Source organism: Papilio xuthus, unplaced genomic scaffold, assembly GCF_000836235.2.
Source record: "Papilio xuthus unplaced genomic scaffold, Pxut_1.1 DF827461.1, whole genome shotgun sequence".
Lineage (NCBI taxonomy): Eukaryota > Metazoa > Arthropoda > Insecta > Lepidoptera > Papilionidae > Papilio > Papilio xuthus.
Window position 1 is genome coordinate 3,814,387 of NW_013531188.1, and position 17,963 is coordinate 3,832,349.

Consider the following 17,963-nt stretch of genomic DNA (forward strand, 5'->3'; position numbering starts at 1 on the left):
TGTGAATATTTCACTCGAGTATAATTGCTGGTGATTCATTCATTTGTATTTCAGCTCTCGAGTAGGAAATAATACGCAGACATTTCAAGTTGATGGAAAATATATTTGTTTACGCATCATGTTAGCGCATTTATGCGGAAATTGCGTTCATTTTTAAACACAATCAGTGTTATTATGTAAATATAAGCTCTCGTATCCTTGTCGCCATATAACGCAGTTTAATATGTAGAAGATATAGATTAAACTACATCAATCATTTTTACAAAGTATTAACTGGTACTCAAAGTGCCAAATCAAACCAAATACTAGAATCTGTTCTATACAACCAATGCTTCTTTTATGTTTGAAGCTCAAGAAAGCAATCTAGTCAGATTTAGTGACAGGCTCTTTTTAAACTGATCTCTCGTAATCGAGATTCGTGATTTATGTAGTATTATGCTAATTGTGAACTTCGTCTTATGTATAAATTCTCGTCTCATAATGTTAGTTAACATACTCCTCCGAAACGGCTTTACAGATTTTTATGAAATTTTATATAAATTCAGTAGTTCTGAGAATCGACCACTATCTATTTTGAATCCCACATGGATGGAATCGCGGGCGACAGTTAGTATTCAATAAAATATTTTTTATGCATCAATTTTATAAGCATAGGTCATTGAACTTTAGGGAATGCTATTATTTCTACAGCGTATTTAGTTCTGTTTACATCAAACAATCTGTTACATGTTTCGTATGTTTATTATAAAAATAAATAACACTGTATAATTCTTTTCGCAAAAGAAACTATTAAACTTTCTCCTTAGTCATTAAAATGTATAATATCGTTAAATTTTTATTAACACTTCACTTGCGTAAATGTGAAATCATTATTTTTAGCAAAAATTAAAAAATAAAAAGTTTTTCGGCACAAGGATATATCAATAGTTACATAACATCTAATTTATCTAATCTTATTATTCATTTCCACGTTTTTTTTTACTTTTATATATATCACAAAACTGAACGAATAATTTTCGCATTAGATATGTTATCTAATCGTCTAACGACCATCGCTCATTTGTTATCCGAAATCTCGCTAAACTAGAATATCTCCGGTCATCTATGATTAGATCTTGTCATATTAAGATTCAAATCATTTAATTCCACTTATAAACAACCGTGGGCTTCTACTGACGAAAAATACGTGCAAAACGTATGTTTTTGGCGCCAATTAAAGTTTTTATGTATGCGGATTTGATTTCATTGTGACTCCTGTAGCATAATGACTAAACGCCATGACCGAATTTTGACATGTGAGGCGTTTTCAATTCATGTTCTTCCTTAAGATGAGTTTTTTATTGTACGAATCTAAGGTTTGTGACACCTTTTCTTGTAGTCTTATGCATTTTGATTCGTTCATTGAAAATATTTATGTTAAAAATTCTCTGTGGTCAATAAATTCAGTCTATTTTGATACTTATCGTTGAATAAATTGTATAGATTAAGTGGGTTGCGAGTTGGTTTATTTTCACCGATTCCACGTCACTGAAGTCTGGTTACCGAATGGTATATTATTTCCTCATTTTATGTTGTACTCGAATGCGTGATTTGTGTATAATTACGCTGTGTTTTATTTCGCGGATACAATTAGACCGGCTGCTGTCAACTGGATTTACATTTATGTTTCGCATCCAGATGTTTCTAATGTTCTGTTCCTGGTATAAATCAGTTCTTCATAAAAATTACATTCCTTACTAATGAGTTTTTTTGTTACGGAATGCGCAAACCAAATTACTAACGTAATAGTTAGGCGACGATAGTTTTAACGTTAAAATATTTTGGTAATTTTTTCCAATTGATTAATACCTTTGGTAAGATTTTTTTATCTTATAATTAAGTCTTAGATTACGAGAAATTACAACATTCCATACGTTATCAAAGAAAAACGGATAATCTGTAACAGCAAAGCGATGTAACACAACTTTCTGAACCTAACTTATGGCAAGGATATCGTTGTAGAAGACCAGGAGACAGATTGAAGTGTTGCCAAGTTTTACCGCCGCCGCCTGGCTAGACTTTGCGACGCCTAACTTAAATATACGTATTTAATCACTAAGGATATGTACGGATATTCTCAGTATTCTTTTAGTATTTAACAGACTTAATTAAAAAAAAATGTTTCTTGAATTTTGAGGACATTAGTTTTATATGTTGTGTGGTTACTAGTATTTTAGTTCTTGCATAAACATTTTAATTTGTCAGTCAGATTTGTTCTTTAAAAAAATATAATTTATCAATGCATGAATAAGTTTTCAATTTGAAGATTTGCTTTCAATTGACAGACTCGGATCAGAATCATTACGATCGAGTACATTTGGAGGTATAAATAGTTGTGAAGGCTGATGTCGGAGCGAATTGGTTCAACCGTAATGATTTGAAATAATTATATTTAAAACAAAGGCGAAGATATAATAAATTTATTGTCATAAGTGGTTTTATAGGAGCTATTTTTGTACCATTATGGCGTTGAAATTAATTTCAATATTGATAATTGGTTTTGTAAATAAACGTTTTCAATCATAAAGAAGACTGCTTTTTATTTCGTTGTTTATTTGGTATCTATATATGCCGGGTTTGTTCAAGACTTTTATATGGTAGAAGTATCCTTATTAAAGTTTTTGCGTGGAATACAAATTGAATTATGATTCATATAACCAACAAAACTTACAAACAACTTGTACGACTCATGAACAACAACTCAACAGGTTCATGATAAATACAAAGTTATCTTTACTATATATATATATAAATTTAATTTTTATTTACGTGTATTAAAACTAATTGTTGTCTCTTTCTTTTATACGAGAAAAAGTGGGATGACTATGTTTTTATATAACTTTTTCTACTGTAGATTCACACAGTTATTAATATTTTTATCGATATGATGCATTCGAAAACTCCTTATAAGTCAAGGTCCTTCATCTGAATGTAGATACTTTTAGACATTATTAGTTAGAATTCTTTGGCGCGAATGGTGGGCTTTCATTACAAATACAAGTGTCAGAATGATTAGTTAGGGGACATAAACGTCGATATTTTAGCAAGGCTAGTGTTGCGCCAGAACACCGGCATAGTGTCGGATTTTCTTCCTAACAATACTTATTATATATTAACAATAATCTTATGAGAAGTTAGGGTCGATGAATTTCTTTTTTAAGACACTCGAGGAACTGGTACCGCACTGGGCCAGCGTGTTTGAGTATAGCCTAGTCACCCCTAACTTAGGGTAGGCTCCGAGCCCCTCAGTGGGGACGTATAGTGAGCTGATGACGTGTAACTGGTAATCCGTAATAAGAAACGGGTATGCAGATGTTACGATTTAGTGCTTAATTCCATTTATACTTTGTATAAACTCTAACGTTTTATTTTTGTACTCTGAGATTCATAACCAAGTTCTTTATAATCTGTGTTATAAGTACTGATTTGAATACTGGCTTATCTTATAACTTTTTGTTCTTTATCTTGATAAACAAATGTTTCGAAGTGTTGAAATCCTCGATCTGAGATTCTGTCAGCTTCATCGTTGTTGACAATATAAATTTATATCGCTTATTATTTATATGAAAGAGTTTCATTAGGCTTGCGATTACGTCGTTAACATTGTCGCATTGCAGCCTTTGCGGCTTGTTTTATTTCTGTTGTAATGACTTAACTCTATAACATATAAGAGGTTATAATATGCAATGTGGTATTTATATAACTTATTTCAAGTATGATATACACGCGAACAAGCAAGAGTCTCGCCAATGAAGTTCTGCTTTAAATGCACAAATATCATAGTGATTACAAATGAATGTCTTAATTTTTGTTCCATAAGTAGTTAGAAATCGATTTTCAGAGCATTTTACTACATTCTTGGTCATAAAAGAGGAGTAGGACTTTTACGGGATTTTCTCTTTCTCCTGTGATATTTGCAAGAAATATGCGTTTTTGAGGTGTCGTTTTATTTTACTAGTCTCCAATACTACAATACTTGTTGCAGGGTCTAGAATACAGATGGGTGCAGACCGGCAAGTTGGTGGCAGACGGGCCGATCACCGCGTTGTCCTGGAACCTGGAGGGCACGCGGCTCCTCACCGGCGGCAAAGTCTTACAGCTGTGGCATCAGGCGTCTTTGTACCAGGATGACAGCCAACGTAAGAAATAGTGGTTATATAATTTTGAATATTCTACAGTTTCTAATAGAACACGCAGTTTTATTTAGATGTTTTGGTATTTATGTGACGTGTAAAGTCGTAGGTTGATACGCACCAATCTTGAAGCAGAACCTTAGAAGTAACAATTTGTCTCTGTTTTATTTAAAAAAATATGGACAGTGTTAAATGCGCTAAATTTATTTTAAGATGAAATATGGTCACGATAAAACTTTGTCGTAATCCGCTGGAAGACGATGTGATAGTTTTTGCGGCCGTTCAGTGCAGTACGTTCTGGAACGTACTGGCATTTTGCCTGCTTTCATCGATTTTGTCTAATAACAGTTGAAAGTTGCGAAGTTACGTCTAGGAAGTTGACCTCGAAAGAAAATTTAATATTTCTATAGATTAAATTTCAATCTAATATGATGTTAATTTCTTTTTTTTCCCAATCTAATCTTTGAATGTTTCTCCTGTAGATTAAAAATATAATAAAAAATCTTCCGTCCAAATTTAAATCTTGAAAAAATTTAAATACTTACGATTTTTGTAATTTATTTATTTTTCTAATCGTATATATAATAACTTGTTATAAAAGAATTCGATGTGATTCACATAGCGCGTATAATTGATCACTTTGTACTTTAGCTGACAATAATAGATTAATCGCCTTAGGTTTCATTGCTTTAGTTTTATATGAATTGAGTAGAAACATGAGAATAAATAGCGGTTACTACATTACATAAATATGTACATAGATTTATGTTTGCCTGGTGGAGACGGCAAAGATAAAAATATAAACGTAGTTGTCTGACCTAATTATTTTGTGGTCCAACGTGATATTCTGTCATTAAAATATGAGATTTTTTTTAAAGAAAATACTTTGTAGGCAGAATTTTCTTTCCAATTCAAACGGAATATAAAACGTAAGGTTATCAATTGGTTTCTGGTTATTTCTTTTTACAGCCAGTTCCGGTGTCACATTCCAAATCGGCGGAGATAAGGAGGACAAACCCAAGCAGCCGGAGGAAGATGAGCCTGTGAGTACAGTTAGACGGCATCTCTAACATATAATAGATAAGATAAACCGATATGTTTGCTAGATGCAGTATAATTTCTCTGATATCGCTGTTTATCGAGATTAGTGGAATAATCCTTTCACGAGAAACACTTTACAAAAACACTACTTCCTTTATTTTGTTTTACAAAGTTGATTAGAAATAATTTTCCAATAAAACGGTTACAAGGGTTTATGACCTTAATCTTACTAATATTATAAATGCGAATGTTTCGGTGGATGAATGTTTGTTTGAAGATATCTATAACTGCTAAACGGAGTTAGATGAAATTTGTTATACATATAGAAGATAGTCTGAAAGAACACATAGGCCACTAATTAAGTTTTTTTTCATAACTAATCTATAATATTATTTCTGTTAGGGATGGATTTGTGTATGGCAGTGCCACACGGCGACGCCCGCGCACCACCTCGCTTTCTCCCCAGACGGCGTGCTCTTCGCAACGTCCGGCATGAACGATAGGCTTGTTAAGATTTGGCATCAAAACAAAGGTATAATTGTCACCAAAGTCCTGTGTGGAATTTCTTCTAGATGATCAATTCTCTTGTGTTATTTATATGTACAATCTCTGTGTGGTTTCAGTTCTGGTACAGGCGCACGGCGAGCATTCGGGAACTGAACTAAACTATACGTTCATCTATGTGGCACACCCGCGCGCTGTCACGCATTTGTCATGGCGGAAGACCAGCAAATATATGCCCAAGTATGTTTCTTTGTCCCATTGCGAGGAGTTAGAGAAATTGCCGCACTCAGATTTAGATAATGGTCGCTTATCCGTACCCACAGAGCCTTAGTGTTTATGTAAAAGAAAGTCGTGTTAGTTACACTATTTATAACGCAAGAATGGCAGAAAATTTGTGGGTGGCAGCTTAGAACCAGGGTGACGGTCCTAGGATTTTTATCTAGTTTCCGTGGGATGCAACATACAAAGTTCGTACGGAGGTACTCGCGGGAAAAAGCTAGTATTTCACTAATGGCTAATGACGTCCACCGCTGAAAGTATTTTCATGCATTTTTCCTCTGTGAAATTGTTTTTATTTACAGCTTGTGTGTTTGTGAATATAAAGGTGTTGTTGTGCGTGATGCAGGGGCAGTGTGGGCAACGTGCTGGTGACGTCATGCGTGGACAACATCTGCCGCGTGTGGGCGGAGACTCTGCTGCCGGAGGACGAGTGGGGCGGGGGCTCCGCGGCCTCGCGCTCGCCGCCGCGCCGCCAGCGCGCCACGCACCGACACAAGCACCGCTTTATGCAACGACTCAAGCACATGAAGTAAATATAAGATCCTATTATCTTGTTTGTTTGTTGGATACATTCTCTGTATTAGAGAATTTGTGTATATGTACCAAATCAACACTTAAACATTGGAAGAACCCTCAACCATTACGCTAAGCTTGGTAAATATCTAATTTCCAAATCAACTTTGTAAGTATTTTTACAATTTGACACCAATTTAATAAGTGACATGTCCTTTACAATACTATTTATTTAAGCGCTTGATTACGGGATAAATTCCGAATTGTCAAAATACATTCAGTTTATTAAGTTATTGTATGTTTCAGAACGTGCTTCCACATCCGTCGGAACGCGCAGTCATCGAAGCAGCCGGGCGCGCCCATCCCCACGCTGCCCTCCACATACAGCGCCCACGACTTTCACAACTCCTTCCAAGCCAGCTCTTACACAGGCGGTGAGTGCATACTGCCACTCGGAGACCTTCACTTATCACCAAGGAAAGATTTAACTGAACATTTCACACTAAGGAAATCCTTTTTTTTTTTTTCAATTTCAATTCAAAATTAATTTAAAACATATTATGACCTGGATGATAACACGTTTTAAACGGAGATTTTGGTCTCAGACACCTATGGTTATTGCGCAAGTAAATTTTTCTGAGCTAAACATCTCTTTAAATTTCGTACGAGAAAATTGTATCTATATAACATATAATGAAGACGCCGTCTTCATTAAAATTGTTCTCGAGGACGGAAAAAAACTCCATTCTAGATTTCCTGAAGCACTACGTTTTGCTATAAGTTATTTCTTATCCCGTTTGGTTTTAGGCGACGAGTCTAAACTTCAATATATGTTTAGGTCTTCACTTCCATTTGGCGGCGTCTATAAACGCGGAGACTGACATCCCGCTGGTGCCCTCGCTGGCGGGCGGCGGACGGTTCATCCTGCACTGGCTGCACAACAAGGAGATGCACTTCACCAGCCAAGCTGAGGCTATACTACATGATCTCACTAAAAAAGTTATTATAAATTTAATTTATTTTTATTTTAATTCAGTAAGAAAAGCACACTAGTCATCTTTGATTTGATTTACGAATACAGTTATTAGATTTTTATATAAAATTGCAGTGTCTGTATGTAATATTGAAGAAAAAAAAATCGTAATCGTGTTTGTTTTTGCGTTGCTGATAATAATAAAGTAATTAAATAAAAATTGTCTGTATATCTGTCCGCTAAGAAGTATTTATTACGGCAATAATTTTTCACAGGTTTTAGATAAAGAAGAAAACGAGGAAGGTATGGATCACAACACACATCCGGACGGAGAGAATGAATCAAGTATGTTATATATATTAGCAATTTTATATAATAAATTCATTAAAATATTCCAACATATAACTGTATTTAACATAACCAAGTATTATATTAATAGCTGCTTAAAGCAGTAGGTTAGAATAAGCTGTTATAGCTGCGTTATATAACGCTTTATTGCTATTTCATGCTGCTATTTAGGAACTAGGCGGTCAAGTCAACATTTGACTAGAGTACAATCTGAGGACACTAGCAATAGTGATGAACAACCAGGTAAGGTACATTTAGCATTGTCACATAAAATAACATATTGATAACACCAAAAATAAATATAAAGACAATAATTTTAATTTATTTAAACAAAACATTGCCTATCATCATCATCATCATCAGCTAACTATACGTCCCCACCGAGGGCCTAAGAGCCTACCCTAAGTTAGGGGTGACTAGGCCATAGTCAACCACGCTGGCCAAGTACGAGTTGGTTGACTTTACACATATCTTTGAATTTCTTCATTATCACTTCTTCTCTTAAGCATCACGATGTTTTCCTTCACCGTAAGAACTTCGGATAAATGTGCATATATAAAATCGGAAATCGAAAAACACATTGATACATGGCTTGATTCGAATCCAGGACCTGCAGATTGCAAGTCAAGCGCTTGACCCCTGAGCAACCGACGCTTTGACTCGTTAGCTCAGTATGTTAGAGCGCCGATATATATTCTAAACATTGCCTATAATGCTTAGGAAGTTGCAATGATTATTATTTGTCCTTGCTTTATAATTATATCTATAGATATTTTCTTTGATGCTTAGAGTAGACAGTTATCTAACATTAAAAACAATGTATGGTTCGTATAAACAAAATTGATGAAACGTTAGATTTAAAACATTCAGTGCCAGTGACTAGCCTGTCGAGTTTACTTACATACGGTAAAGACGTTGCCAGAGTGCCTTTCCACTCTTTTCTTATAAGGAAAGCATGGAAAGTAAGTGGATTTAACGGAGGAGGGGACGCATAGGAAAGAGAAAAATTCTTTTCCGTGCGTCTCCTCGTCGATTAAAAGATGGAAACACATCTGCAATTGCGGATGACCACGAGTATACGCTTCGCCATTTTGGCGAATTCATTTGTCACCTTATAAAGTGTAAAAAAGTGTATGTGAGGTGTTAATCTTGTATATTACCTTTAGGTAGCGGCAACCACAGTCACCCGAGTCTGTCCAATACTACGTCCATCAACTCGATAGCTACGGATGTGACGTGCACGCATTTACCTGACTCTCTCGACGCCAAGATAGAAGGGCTGCTTCGCGATTGGCATCAGAGTCCAGATCTACTCTTCTCAATACATCCTGTGGATGGCAGCTTTCTTATATGGTAAGTATATTTAACATTTGCAAAGATAAAAAATACTATTTTACTGTTTTACATTTTGTTGACTGAATCAAAGAACAGTGAACGAATTACATTCGTTTATCATTTGTCACTTTTTCATATTTAACTCGGGTCGGGATCAACCGGCGCAAACTGCTTTAAATTACTTGAAATCGAGAGCTCCGACGCTAGTTAGTAGTTAACACTCTCATATCTTTTAGCAAACTATCACGGTACGACTTTAAGTTTGTCACATATTTATGATGCTTTGAATTTTTGTACCTAACAAAATGTGTAGGAAATTAACGTCCTCGACTGTAACTATAATTTGGTGTCGTGTGTCAGGGTGTGCGAGTGGCTGGACGAGGTGCAGGCGGGTGCTATCCGTCAGGCGCAGGTGTCGTTCTCTGCGCGCATCCCCAGCGCCTTCCCGCTCGGGGACGCGACCACCATGTGCACGCCCGCCGCTCTGTACCACGCCGCCGCGCAGCCGCTCCACGTGCGACACCGCACCAAGCCTGTAGCACCAAGTATGATACTGATTCACTGACATACATGGATAGGCTATTAGCCGTGTTATTTTGTGACTATTTCATTTTCGCCATTTTGGCGCTGATGGTTGGGTTTGTTGTCAGTGGTGAAGAATTGAACTAATAATAAAGATAGAATTAACTTGTCAGTTTCAAGTGGCTTCTATATTATTGTATTTGTAATACATGTTTGGATTACATTTCTGTTACAGATCAAAACCAACCGGAAACTGTGACGACTCCATTAGCCAGTGTACAGGAAGAGAAAGATGAGAATGAGTGGCCTCAGCCAGATGAACACAAAGAACCCCAAGAAAATGGTACAATAAGTTTGATAATGATGATTGAAATATCTATAAAGATTGGTTTCTTTGCATACAAAAATTTTAATTTTATGTTTATATCTGATAAAGGTCATCAAGAGGAGAATAACAATGAAATGCAGCGAAGGACTAGTGTCGTGGCAGACGATTTGGGAGAAAATCAAGATGGCGATGTATTGGAGTCCGCTCCGGTCATATCTATGGTCACCAACCATACCAACGGAACTCTCAACCTTTGGCAGTTAACATTCGACGACAAATCAAAGTTTTCACAGGTAATTGTCAAAAAAACATTTAGCTAATATTTCTGGGCTTAGCATTATAAAAAAAAACAATTTTTCTTGTATTTCTAGGTGCTATCAATAGGCCACGCTTCAAGAGCGTCTGGCCATAGGTTTAGGGTGAACGACATCACTTGCCATCCAGTATTACCACTATTGTTGACAACCAGTCATCATAATATTTCCGGTAAGTTTTTGTGCTAAAAAAACTTCATTTGTTCTAGGATAAGGTTTAATTTGTTTTATTTTGTAATATTATGTATAGACGCGGAGCGCGGGACGCAGCGTGTTGAGGAGGCGGGTGCGGCGGGCGGACTGTGTTCGGAACTGATCATGTGGCGCGTTGAGTGCGTCGGCCCGCTTGCCAAGTCGGGGGGCGTGGCCGAACTCGCACGCGTCAACTCGCCACACCTCTCCGCATTTAGTAACGTCGCCTGGTTACCAACGTTATTGCCAAGGTAAAAAATTATATATACTACATAATTTACTGTATGAAAAATGTAACAAGATAAATGTGTGTCTATAATAAATATTGTTTGATTATTTTCAGCTCAACCTTAGGAAATTTGTCAAATTCGCCGTCCGCCTGTTTTGTGGCGAGCGACGGTGAAAGTCTCCGTCTCTTTCAGGCCGTTATCGATGCGCGAACTCTTTTGGCGGAAATTGCTACATCTGAGCGACGTCATAAAGATACATCTGTATGTTTCTTTTCGAACATAAAATAATAATTTCATATGAAAATCATTATTTATATATATTTTTTTGCATGGTGTAGCAGCAGCACGACACAATGTCGATGTCGTCGGGGTCTAGCGAAGGCGGGGAGGCGGATGAGGGAGGCGTTCCTTTACATGAGCGTATTCGCATAGTATCGCAGCAGTCGACCGCGCGGCCCGGCGCCGTCATTCAGCTGCATGCCATCGCAGACGCAGCACACGACTGGCACAACACCCAACTCCTGCATGTCTTCCAGGAACAACTCATCACAGGTACGTACACGAACGTCATACTTACGTACACGTACGTATGTGTAGGTACGAACATTTTCATGAGTAAACTCTACTTCATTGTTTTTAAAAAATATGTTTCATTCCAGGTGAAAGAACAACAACGGATACCGAGAGCGCGGACTCTGGTGTTGAGGGTTCGGATGTCAATACCATCACTGAAGCTGGTTTCGAAGCCATCGTGGACTTGCGCAAGGCGGCAGTCTTCAATGAGCCATTCTATATCGTTGTGTTGGAACGCACTGACGGAGGCTCCACAGTGCATATGTGGAGATTAATGGTCTCCTCGCAAGCTGACCCATCAGGTGAGAAAGTTAATATATGGATTTTACCGATAGCTTGGTGAAAATTTTTAAATTTATGGACTTATGAAGGACCATTCAAATATATACCTATTTATCGTCATATTTATTGACACAATTTTACCCATTCGTTAACTTTCTTCAACTTAGAAATGTGTTTCTATTTCAGACGATATGACAAACAGCATGATGTACGTACCAGATAGTGCTCTGGTGCAAGAGGAGGAGGGCGAGTCTCGCAAGAACTCTGTGTCAGTGGACGCGGACCGCGCGCTGCCGCAACCGCCTATACACTCACATCTGTCCATCTCTACTAAGAAAGTAAGTAACATTCCTTTATCAAAACATCTAAAACATCTTTTAAATTGTTAGTAAGTAAAGGTAATTTTTAATACTATCTAACACGTCGTTTAAAGATCTTTTTATCTTGGTCTCCTGTAAATGAAAGATTCGAGAATCGTCTGACATTTTTAATCAATTAAATCATAGAGAAGATAAGTCCTAATTATTACTTCCTACTACGTAAATGTACTAACTAGCACTTACTATTTGTAAAAAATGATTCTTAGGTGTGCGAATGTCCATTGTCATTGCCGGACGGTGTAGATGTGATCCACGCGACGCCGGCCGCGGGACATCTGAGCTCGGCCTCCATATACCCGGCTTGTTTAGCACCTTATATACTTGCCACCGCATGCTCTGACAGCACTTTGAGGTATATATTTATTATACTTAAAGTTGTTTTTTGTCTATCAAAAGTGACATTTTCAGTTTACATTATACGGATCTTGTTTCAGGTTCTGGAAATGTAATGTAACTAAAAATGAAAATGATGAGATGGAGTATGCATGGAAGGAATGGGAAATGATGAACAAAGATCAAGAATCAGCTATAGACATTCCAGGTATCATGCGTTTATTATCCCTAAAAGATAAGAAAAGAGTATAGGTTATTGTAAAAAAATTAAGATATAAAATATTATTGAATTGTTTTATTGTTCATGTTATTTTTTTATATACGACTTTTATAGACCAACAATGTTATGTGACCCGGTGAGCATAAGTAGATTGATAGCTCACTAGCGACCCCCTTCAACGTCATGAAGGTGTCTCAAGGTCCTAGATGTAGTTTGTCTATGGTGTCAATATCAAGACTTTCGATTGGGGCTTTAATTTCGTTGTTTGTATACAGGTCAGCCGTTACACATAAGCGCGGCGTACTCGGGTCGTATAGCGTGCGCGTACAAATGCGGACGTTCGTTCACGCGACCGAAGGGCGGGACGAGTGCGAGCACGGACGCACGCTTCGTCAACCTGTGCGTCTGTGTTTACGAATGTGAAAGTACCGGCGGAGCGGAATGGCTGCTAGAAGACACGATACCACTGCGGAATGTCAGCCTGCCCCGCGTCGGTGTCAGTGTGGATACACAGATAGATCTCTCGTATTTACACGATACATCCTTCATGCAGAAGAAACAGAGATTGACGCAGGTGAATTTATTTTAATTTTACTCAAGTAGTCACGTGAACTAGCTTATATCCCAATTAACAAACTTAAATGCACCAGAAAACTACATCATCATCATCATCAACCTGCCCTTATCCCTATCGAGGGTCGGCACAGTATGTACTACTCCTCCATACATCTTTATCAGCCGTCATATCCGAGTCTACCCCCTTTCATACGCATATTCTCTTTCACACGGTCATTCCATACTTGTTTTGGTCTTCCCCTACCCTTGTAGCCATCCATATTTAATCTCATTAATTTTTTACTTATATCATCATACCTCCTCATAACATGTCCAAACCACGCTAATCTTATACTCCTCAATTTGAAAAACTTATCGAGTCATATTGTTATTTAAATAATTTAAATTTTTCGACATAATACGTTTTTTTAAATTAATTTAACTTAAGTTTCTTTTTTATTTCACTATGTTTTATTTTGTGTGTATATTTCAGGTTCTTCAAACACTATCATCTGATGAGAGTAGGAACAATCGTAACGGTGAAGGTGACTCGGGGAAATCTGCGGGATTGTTAGCTGTACCATCATTCAGCACACTACAATCACTGCGACGTAGTATAATGGAGAATGGCAACACATGTCCTTTAACACAGAAGCATCTTGTGCAACTGGACTGGGTATCTAAAGAAGATGGCTCACATATACTGACAGTAGCTGTTGGTTCTAGAGTATTACTCTTCACGCCGGTCTCCAGTGATCTTGCTCAGGCCAATTTAAAGGTAGGATTTGAAAATAGTTCTTTTATATTGTTACAATGTTCTTTTTTATTTTAATTTTTTTATAGAGATTTTGATTATTATGAAAATATCAGTCCCATAGCAAACTAAACGATGTGGCACTACAATTTTCATCATTTATCTCTTACTGGTTTTACTTTTAGGCTTGTATACGTTATCGGCCATATATTGGCACGTCTGGAATTAGAGTAGTCTATTGCCCTTTGTGCCAACTTAAGGTTTGGGAGCTGCACATTGATATCCTGGTAATGTTTTATTTCAGGCAATGAAAGAATCAATAAACAACAACCGTCCTATACTAAGAAAGGCATCATCTCTCGCTGCGCCGCTGTTCGTGGAAGAGATCAGATGGATGCAGCTGCGTCGTATAGATCTGAAGACAGCAGATGGTCTGCCTCCCCTGCCTATGCAGATTTCTTGGGTGCGCGACGGTATTCTGGTGGTCGGCATGGACTCAGAGATGCATGTTTACTCACAATGGAAACCTGAGAACCAACAATTACCGTCGGGACAGATACAGGTATTAATAAATATTTAAGATTTTTTTATTCTATTAATTTAATTTATATTTAATTATGTTTTATTCATATTTCGCTGATATTCTGTACATAGGTTATTGATAGATACGTTATCCGGAGCACAAAAGTGAGACGAAATAAAAGGCCTTTGCAGACCTTTTCTTGAAGTAAAATTGTTAGTTACAATACAAAATGACATTTGGGTTTTTAGTACTACTGTCTAACCGTAATTTAATTTGTTATGTAAAGTTTTTGTATAATAAAATAAAAAATATCGAATTCCGATTAGACGTCAAAATTGTATGGAATAATCCATCAATATTTATAAATAAATGGATCTATAGTTACGTAAAAATTATGTTTTTCCGAAATTTGCTGTTTATATTGAAATTCAGTTTTGTATTGGAACGATATGCGATGTTTGTTTATAGGAAATAGAGGAGGGCGGCGAGTCTCGCGCACTCCGCGACTCGGACTTGCGCGTGTCCGCACCACATCTCCAGCGCGTCTCCTCCATCAATCTGCAGCTGCTGGAACGAGACGCAAGGAGAAGGAACAAAGCTCAGTCAGATCAACCTCAAGTATGTTAGCATTTCAGTCAAAATAACTACCAGTTAAAACTTACCAAAACAATAATATCAAAACATCTTGATATGACTGTTTTTTAAAGAGAAAGATAGAGACGCCAATAAGTGAGTTCCTATAGTGTTGATGATCATCTCGATGTTCCCGCTGTTAGTTTACACCCCGATATTTTATACTAGATGGCGCCCGCGACTCCGTCTGCGCGGAATAAAAAAAATAAACTTAGTAGGCTATATATTCTTCAATAGTATGTTCTACATCTGCGTCTAATTTCTCAAGATCCGTTGAGGCGTTCCGGAGATACCTTCTAACAAACATCCGTCCCTCCAGCCATGTCAAATACAAAATTCACTATTATATCTCGCATGTTAATAAGGTCTATTTCTCTCTGAACAGCCTCTATTGAACTACATGCCTGACTACGGACTATTCGAGGCATCACAAATGGCCTGCCCAGTTCTACCGCAGTACCATCCCAAACAGTTGATGGAGTTATTGAACAGCGGGAAAATACGATGGGTGAAAGCTATACTCGCACATTTGGTCAGGTTAGTGTTTTTTTTATAATTTGAAAATTAATCATCAGCAGCTCACTCTACGTCCACACTGATATGGCTCGGAGCCTAGGAGTAATTAGGAGTAACTAGGTCATAGTCAACCATGCTGACCAGTGCGGGTTCACTTCACTTTTATTATATGATATGGTCAGGTTGCATCACGATGTTTTCCTTCCCCGTTAGAACGTTGGATAAATATACATATGTAAATTGAAGATCGAAAAACATATTGGTACATGGCGGGTTTCGAACCCATGATCTGGAGATTACAAGTCTAGTGCTTAACCACTGAGCCACCGATGAATTATGACAAAGTGCAATGTTTATAAAATTATTTATATTATAGGTGTATCGGAGGATCTTACGCAAATCGCAGTTCTCAAGGCGACGAGGACAGTCTCTCGAGACAGGTAAAATAAAGGCCGTAATAATTGCAACATGAGTTTCACTATAGGCCTAATGATATGTGAATCGTATGACGCTCACATAAGCTTCAATTATGATATGTTTCAACGTCGCTTTGCATACGTACGGCAGTGTTAAGGCAGTCTATATATCTAAACATAGTTGTCCAATGAAATTCTTACCATAGACATTATTACATAATTAGCTATTTACAAGTATAATACAGTCGAATCTAGATAAGCGAGAGTCCAAGGGACCGCGGTATTTTTATCACTTTCCTAAATGAAGTTTATATGGAGGTAGTCGGGACCGGACAATAACTCTTGCTTATGTTTTTGCTTATCCAGTTTTAATTTTATTAATTAGTAGTAATTCACATTATCAAATGATATCAGTGTATAAATGCATTTTAACCTTGTTTTGCTAACTTAAGGAAGCATATAAAATTACCTTATGTATAACGTAGGATTGTTGAAATGTTGCTTAAAGCAACTCACGTGCATATATCAACATGTAACAAAGTGATATATAAAGATGGTTTAATAAGCCGATAAATATCATTTCAATTATCTCCATGAATTATATAGGACTGTTCGCATTTTGTAGCTTTTGTATTGCAAACACCTGAGCTTTGGATTCACAATTTCGCACCAATTGCCACTTTTCATTATCATCACACAGTTTTTCAAAATTTTATTTCATGAATTATAAAAATTATTTGGCATTAATATTTAAAATAGATCGGAGAATAAACTTTAAAGGCGATTTCTTAGATTTTGTAAGCGATTTTGTAGCTAACATAGAACCATGTGTAAAGTGTATTAAACTGTTCAAAAAAGGTCATAGGTGGATTTCTTTTAATTATTGCGTTTGCAAATGTAAAATGCGTATGGCCATAAATGTTGTAAATCCGGTCGTTGTCGCATGACGTAATGTCCGAGCATGTTCATTGAATGGCATGCGTGTCGCGTACGCAAGATGGCGGCACGTACGCAAGATGGCGGTGCGTACGCAATATGGCCGTACGTACGCAATATGGCGGCGCGTGCATGTGGCGTGTGTTGCAGCGCGGCTGGTCGCGGTCGCGCACGCTGTCCGTGTCCTTCGCCGCCGGCGCAGCCTCGCCGCTAGATGGCGTCACACAGGTAAATCAATACGCCAAAACTACAGAATCTGCGGTCACTAATAAATAATATAATTATATGATATTCAATAAAATTAGTAAGAAAAACATTGCAACGGAACGGTTCTTTTCTTTTTGTATCCATGTTATTTTGCAAAAAAAAATGTTCTCTTTAAGATTTATTAATTTGTGTGCACCTCACACATTCACAGCATAAATCCATTGCATGTATTACGCTTACGCCATGTCAAAGTGAAATACTGACATACAAATACCATGTCAGCCCACACATCGTGGTGTCATTGTTTGTGAACCCAATATGTTTGTATTCGCGTTGTTTTTTTTAATTTTGTATTTTTTTCAGTTCTTACGACGTTTAACTCTATTCAAAATTAATCAATTGGGTCATGTACAACGTTTTTTTATTTATATTTATTTACTTAATATTGTAACTTGTACAATAATTTGGTTGTTTTTGTTCTTGACAAAGAGAATAACTTGTGAACTCAATTCAGATTACGGAAGATGTCCAATTAGACTACGCGGAACTAACGTCAGTACCTCCACTGCCGCTTTGGACATTGCTGGTAGCTGACAAGGAATCACCTCATCATCCGTCCACTATGCAAGAAGCTAAGGTATATTACATAATTCCTTTATTAATTAAATGATACTAGTTAGAATTTTTTCACCCTTTTGGCTTTTGTTTTCAACCAGGATTACAACGAATTATTTGAAGGAACAATGGAAACTGAAGAGGATTTGGATGCTCTACTACTGAGCGACGAAGATAGAGTCGACCGCCGACCTTCGATGCCAGAAAGACAACCGCTTTCGCATTTCGGTCCTAGACAAGGTAATTATTTAAAAATGCACGACAAAATT

The 17,963-nt window shown here is 37.2% G+C and overlaps 1 protein-coding gene across 4 annotated transcripts in view; it reads left to right on the forward strand.

Annotated features, from left to right (window-relative positions):
• Rbcn-3A (rabconnectin-3 alpha) overlaps positions 1-17,963 on the forward strand; it is a 33,990-nt gene that overhangs the window by 3,087 nt on the left and 12,940 nt on the right. For 2 of the 4 annotated variants that reach the window (XM_013314390.1, XM_013314391.1), the window contains exons 3-31: positions 4,025-4,178; positions 5,142-5,215; positions 5,616-5,745; positions 5,837-5,957; positions 6,343-6,525; positions 6,816-6,943; positions 7,348-7,508; positions 7,758-7,827; positions 8,997-9,183; positions 9,526-9,710; positions 9,923-10,030; positions 10,124-10,308; positions 10,387-10,501; positions 10,580-10,772; positions 10,865-11,012; positions 11,090-11,303; positions 11,411-11,626; positions 11,793-11,944; positions 12,193-12,338; positions 12,421-12,527; positions 12,815-13,113; positions 13,588-13,872; positions 14,153-14,410; positions 14,840-14,989; positions 15,390-15,541; positions 15,897-15,960; positions 17,023-17,100; positions 17,594-17,716; positions 17,796-17,934. In XM_013314390.1, the coding sequence (XP_013169844.1) occupies positions 4,025-4,178; positions 5,142-5,215; positions 5,616-5,745; positions 5,837-5,957; positions 6,343-6,525; positions 6,816-6,943; positions 7,348-7,508; positions 7,758-7,827; positions 8,997-9,183; positions 9,526-9,710; positions 9,923-10,030; positions 10,124-10,308; positions 10,387-10,501; positions 10,580-10,772; positions 10,865-11,012; positions 11,090-11,303; positions 11,411-11,626; positions 11,793-11,944; positions 12,193-12,338; positions 12,421-12,527; positions 12,815-13,113; positions 13,588-13,872; positions 14,153-14,410; positions 14,840-14,989; positions 15,390-15,541; positions 15,897-15,960; positions 17,023-17,100; positions 17,594-17,716; positions 17,796-17,934 (4,525 nt within the window). The remainder of the gene's footprint in view (positions 1-4,024; positions 4,179-5,141; positions 5,216-5,615; positions 5,746-5,836; positions 5,958-6,342; positions 6,526-6,815; positions 6,944-7,347; positions 7,509-7,757; positions 7,828-8,996; positions 9,184-9,525; positions 9,711-9,922; positions 10,031-10,123; positions 10,309-10,386; positions 10,502-10,579; positions 10,773-10,864; positions 11,013-11,089; positions 11,304-11,410; positions 11,627-11,792; positions 11,945-12,192; positions 12,339-12,420; positions 12,528-12,814; positions 13,114-13,587; positions 13,873-14,152; positions 14,411-14,839; positions 14,990-15,389; positions 15,542-15,896; positions 15,961-17,022; positions 17,101-17,593; positions 17,717-17,795; positions 17,935-17,963) is intronic. The other 2 variants (XM_013314394.1, XM_013314392.1) reach the window with 2 other exon arrangements.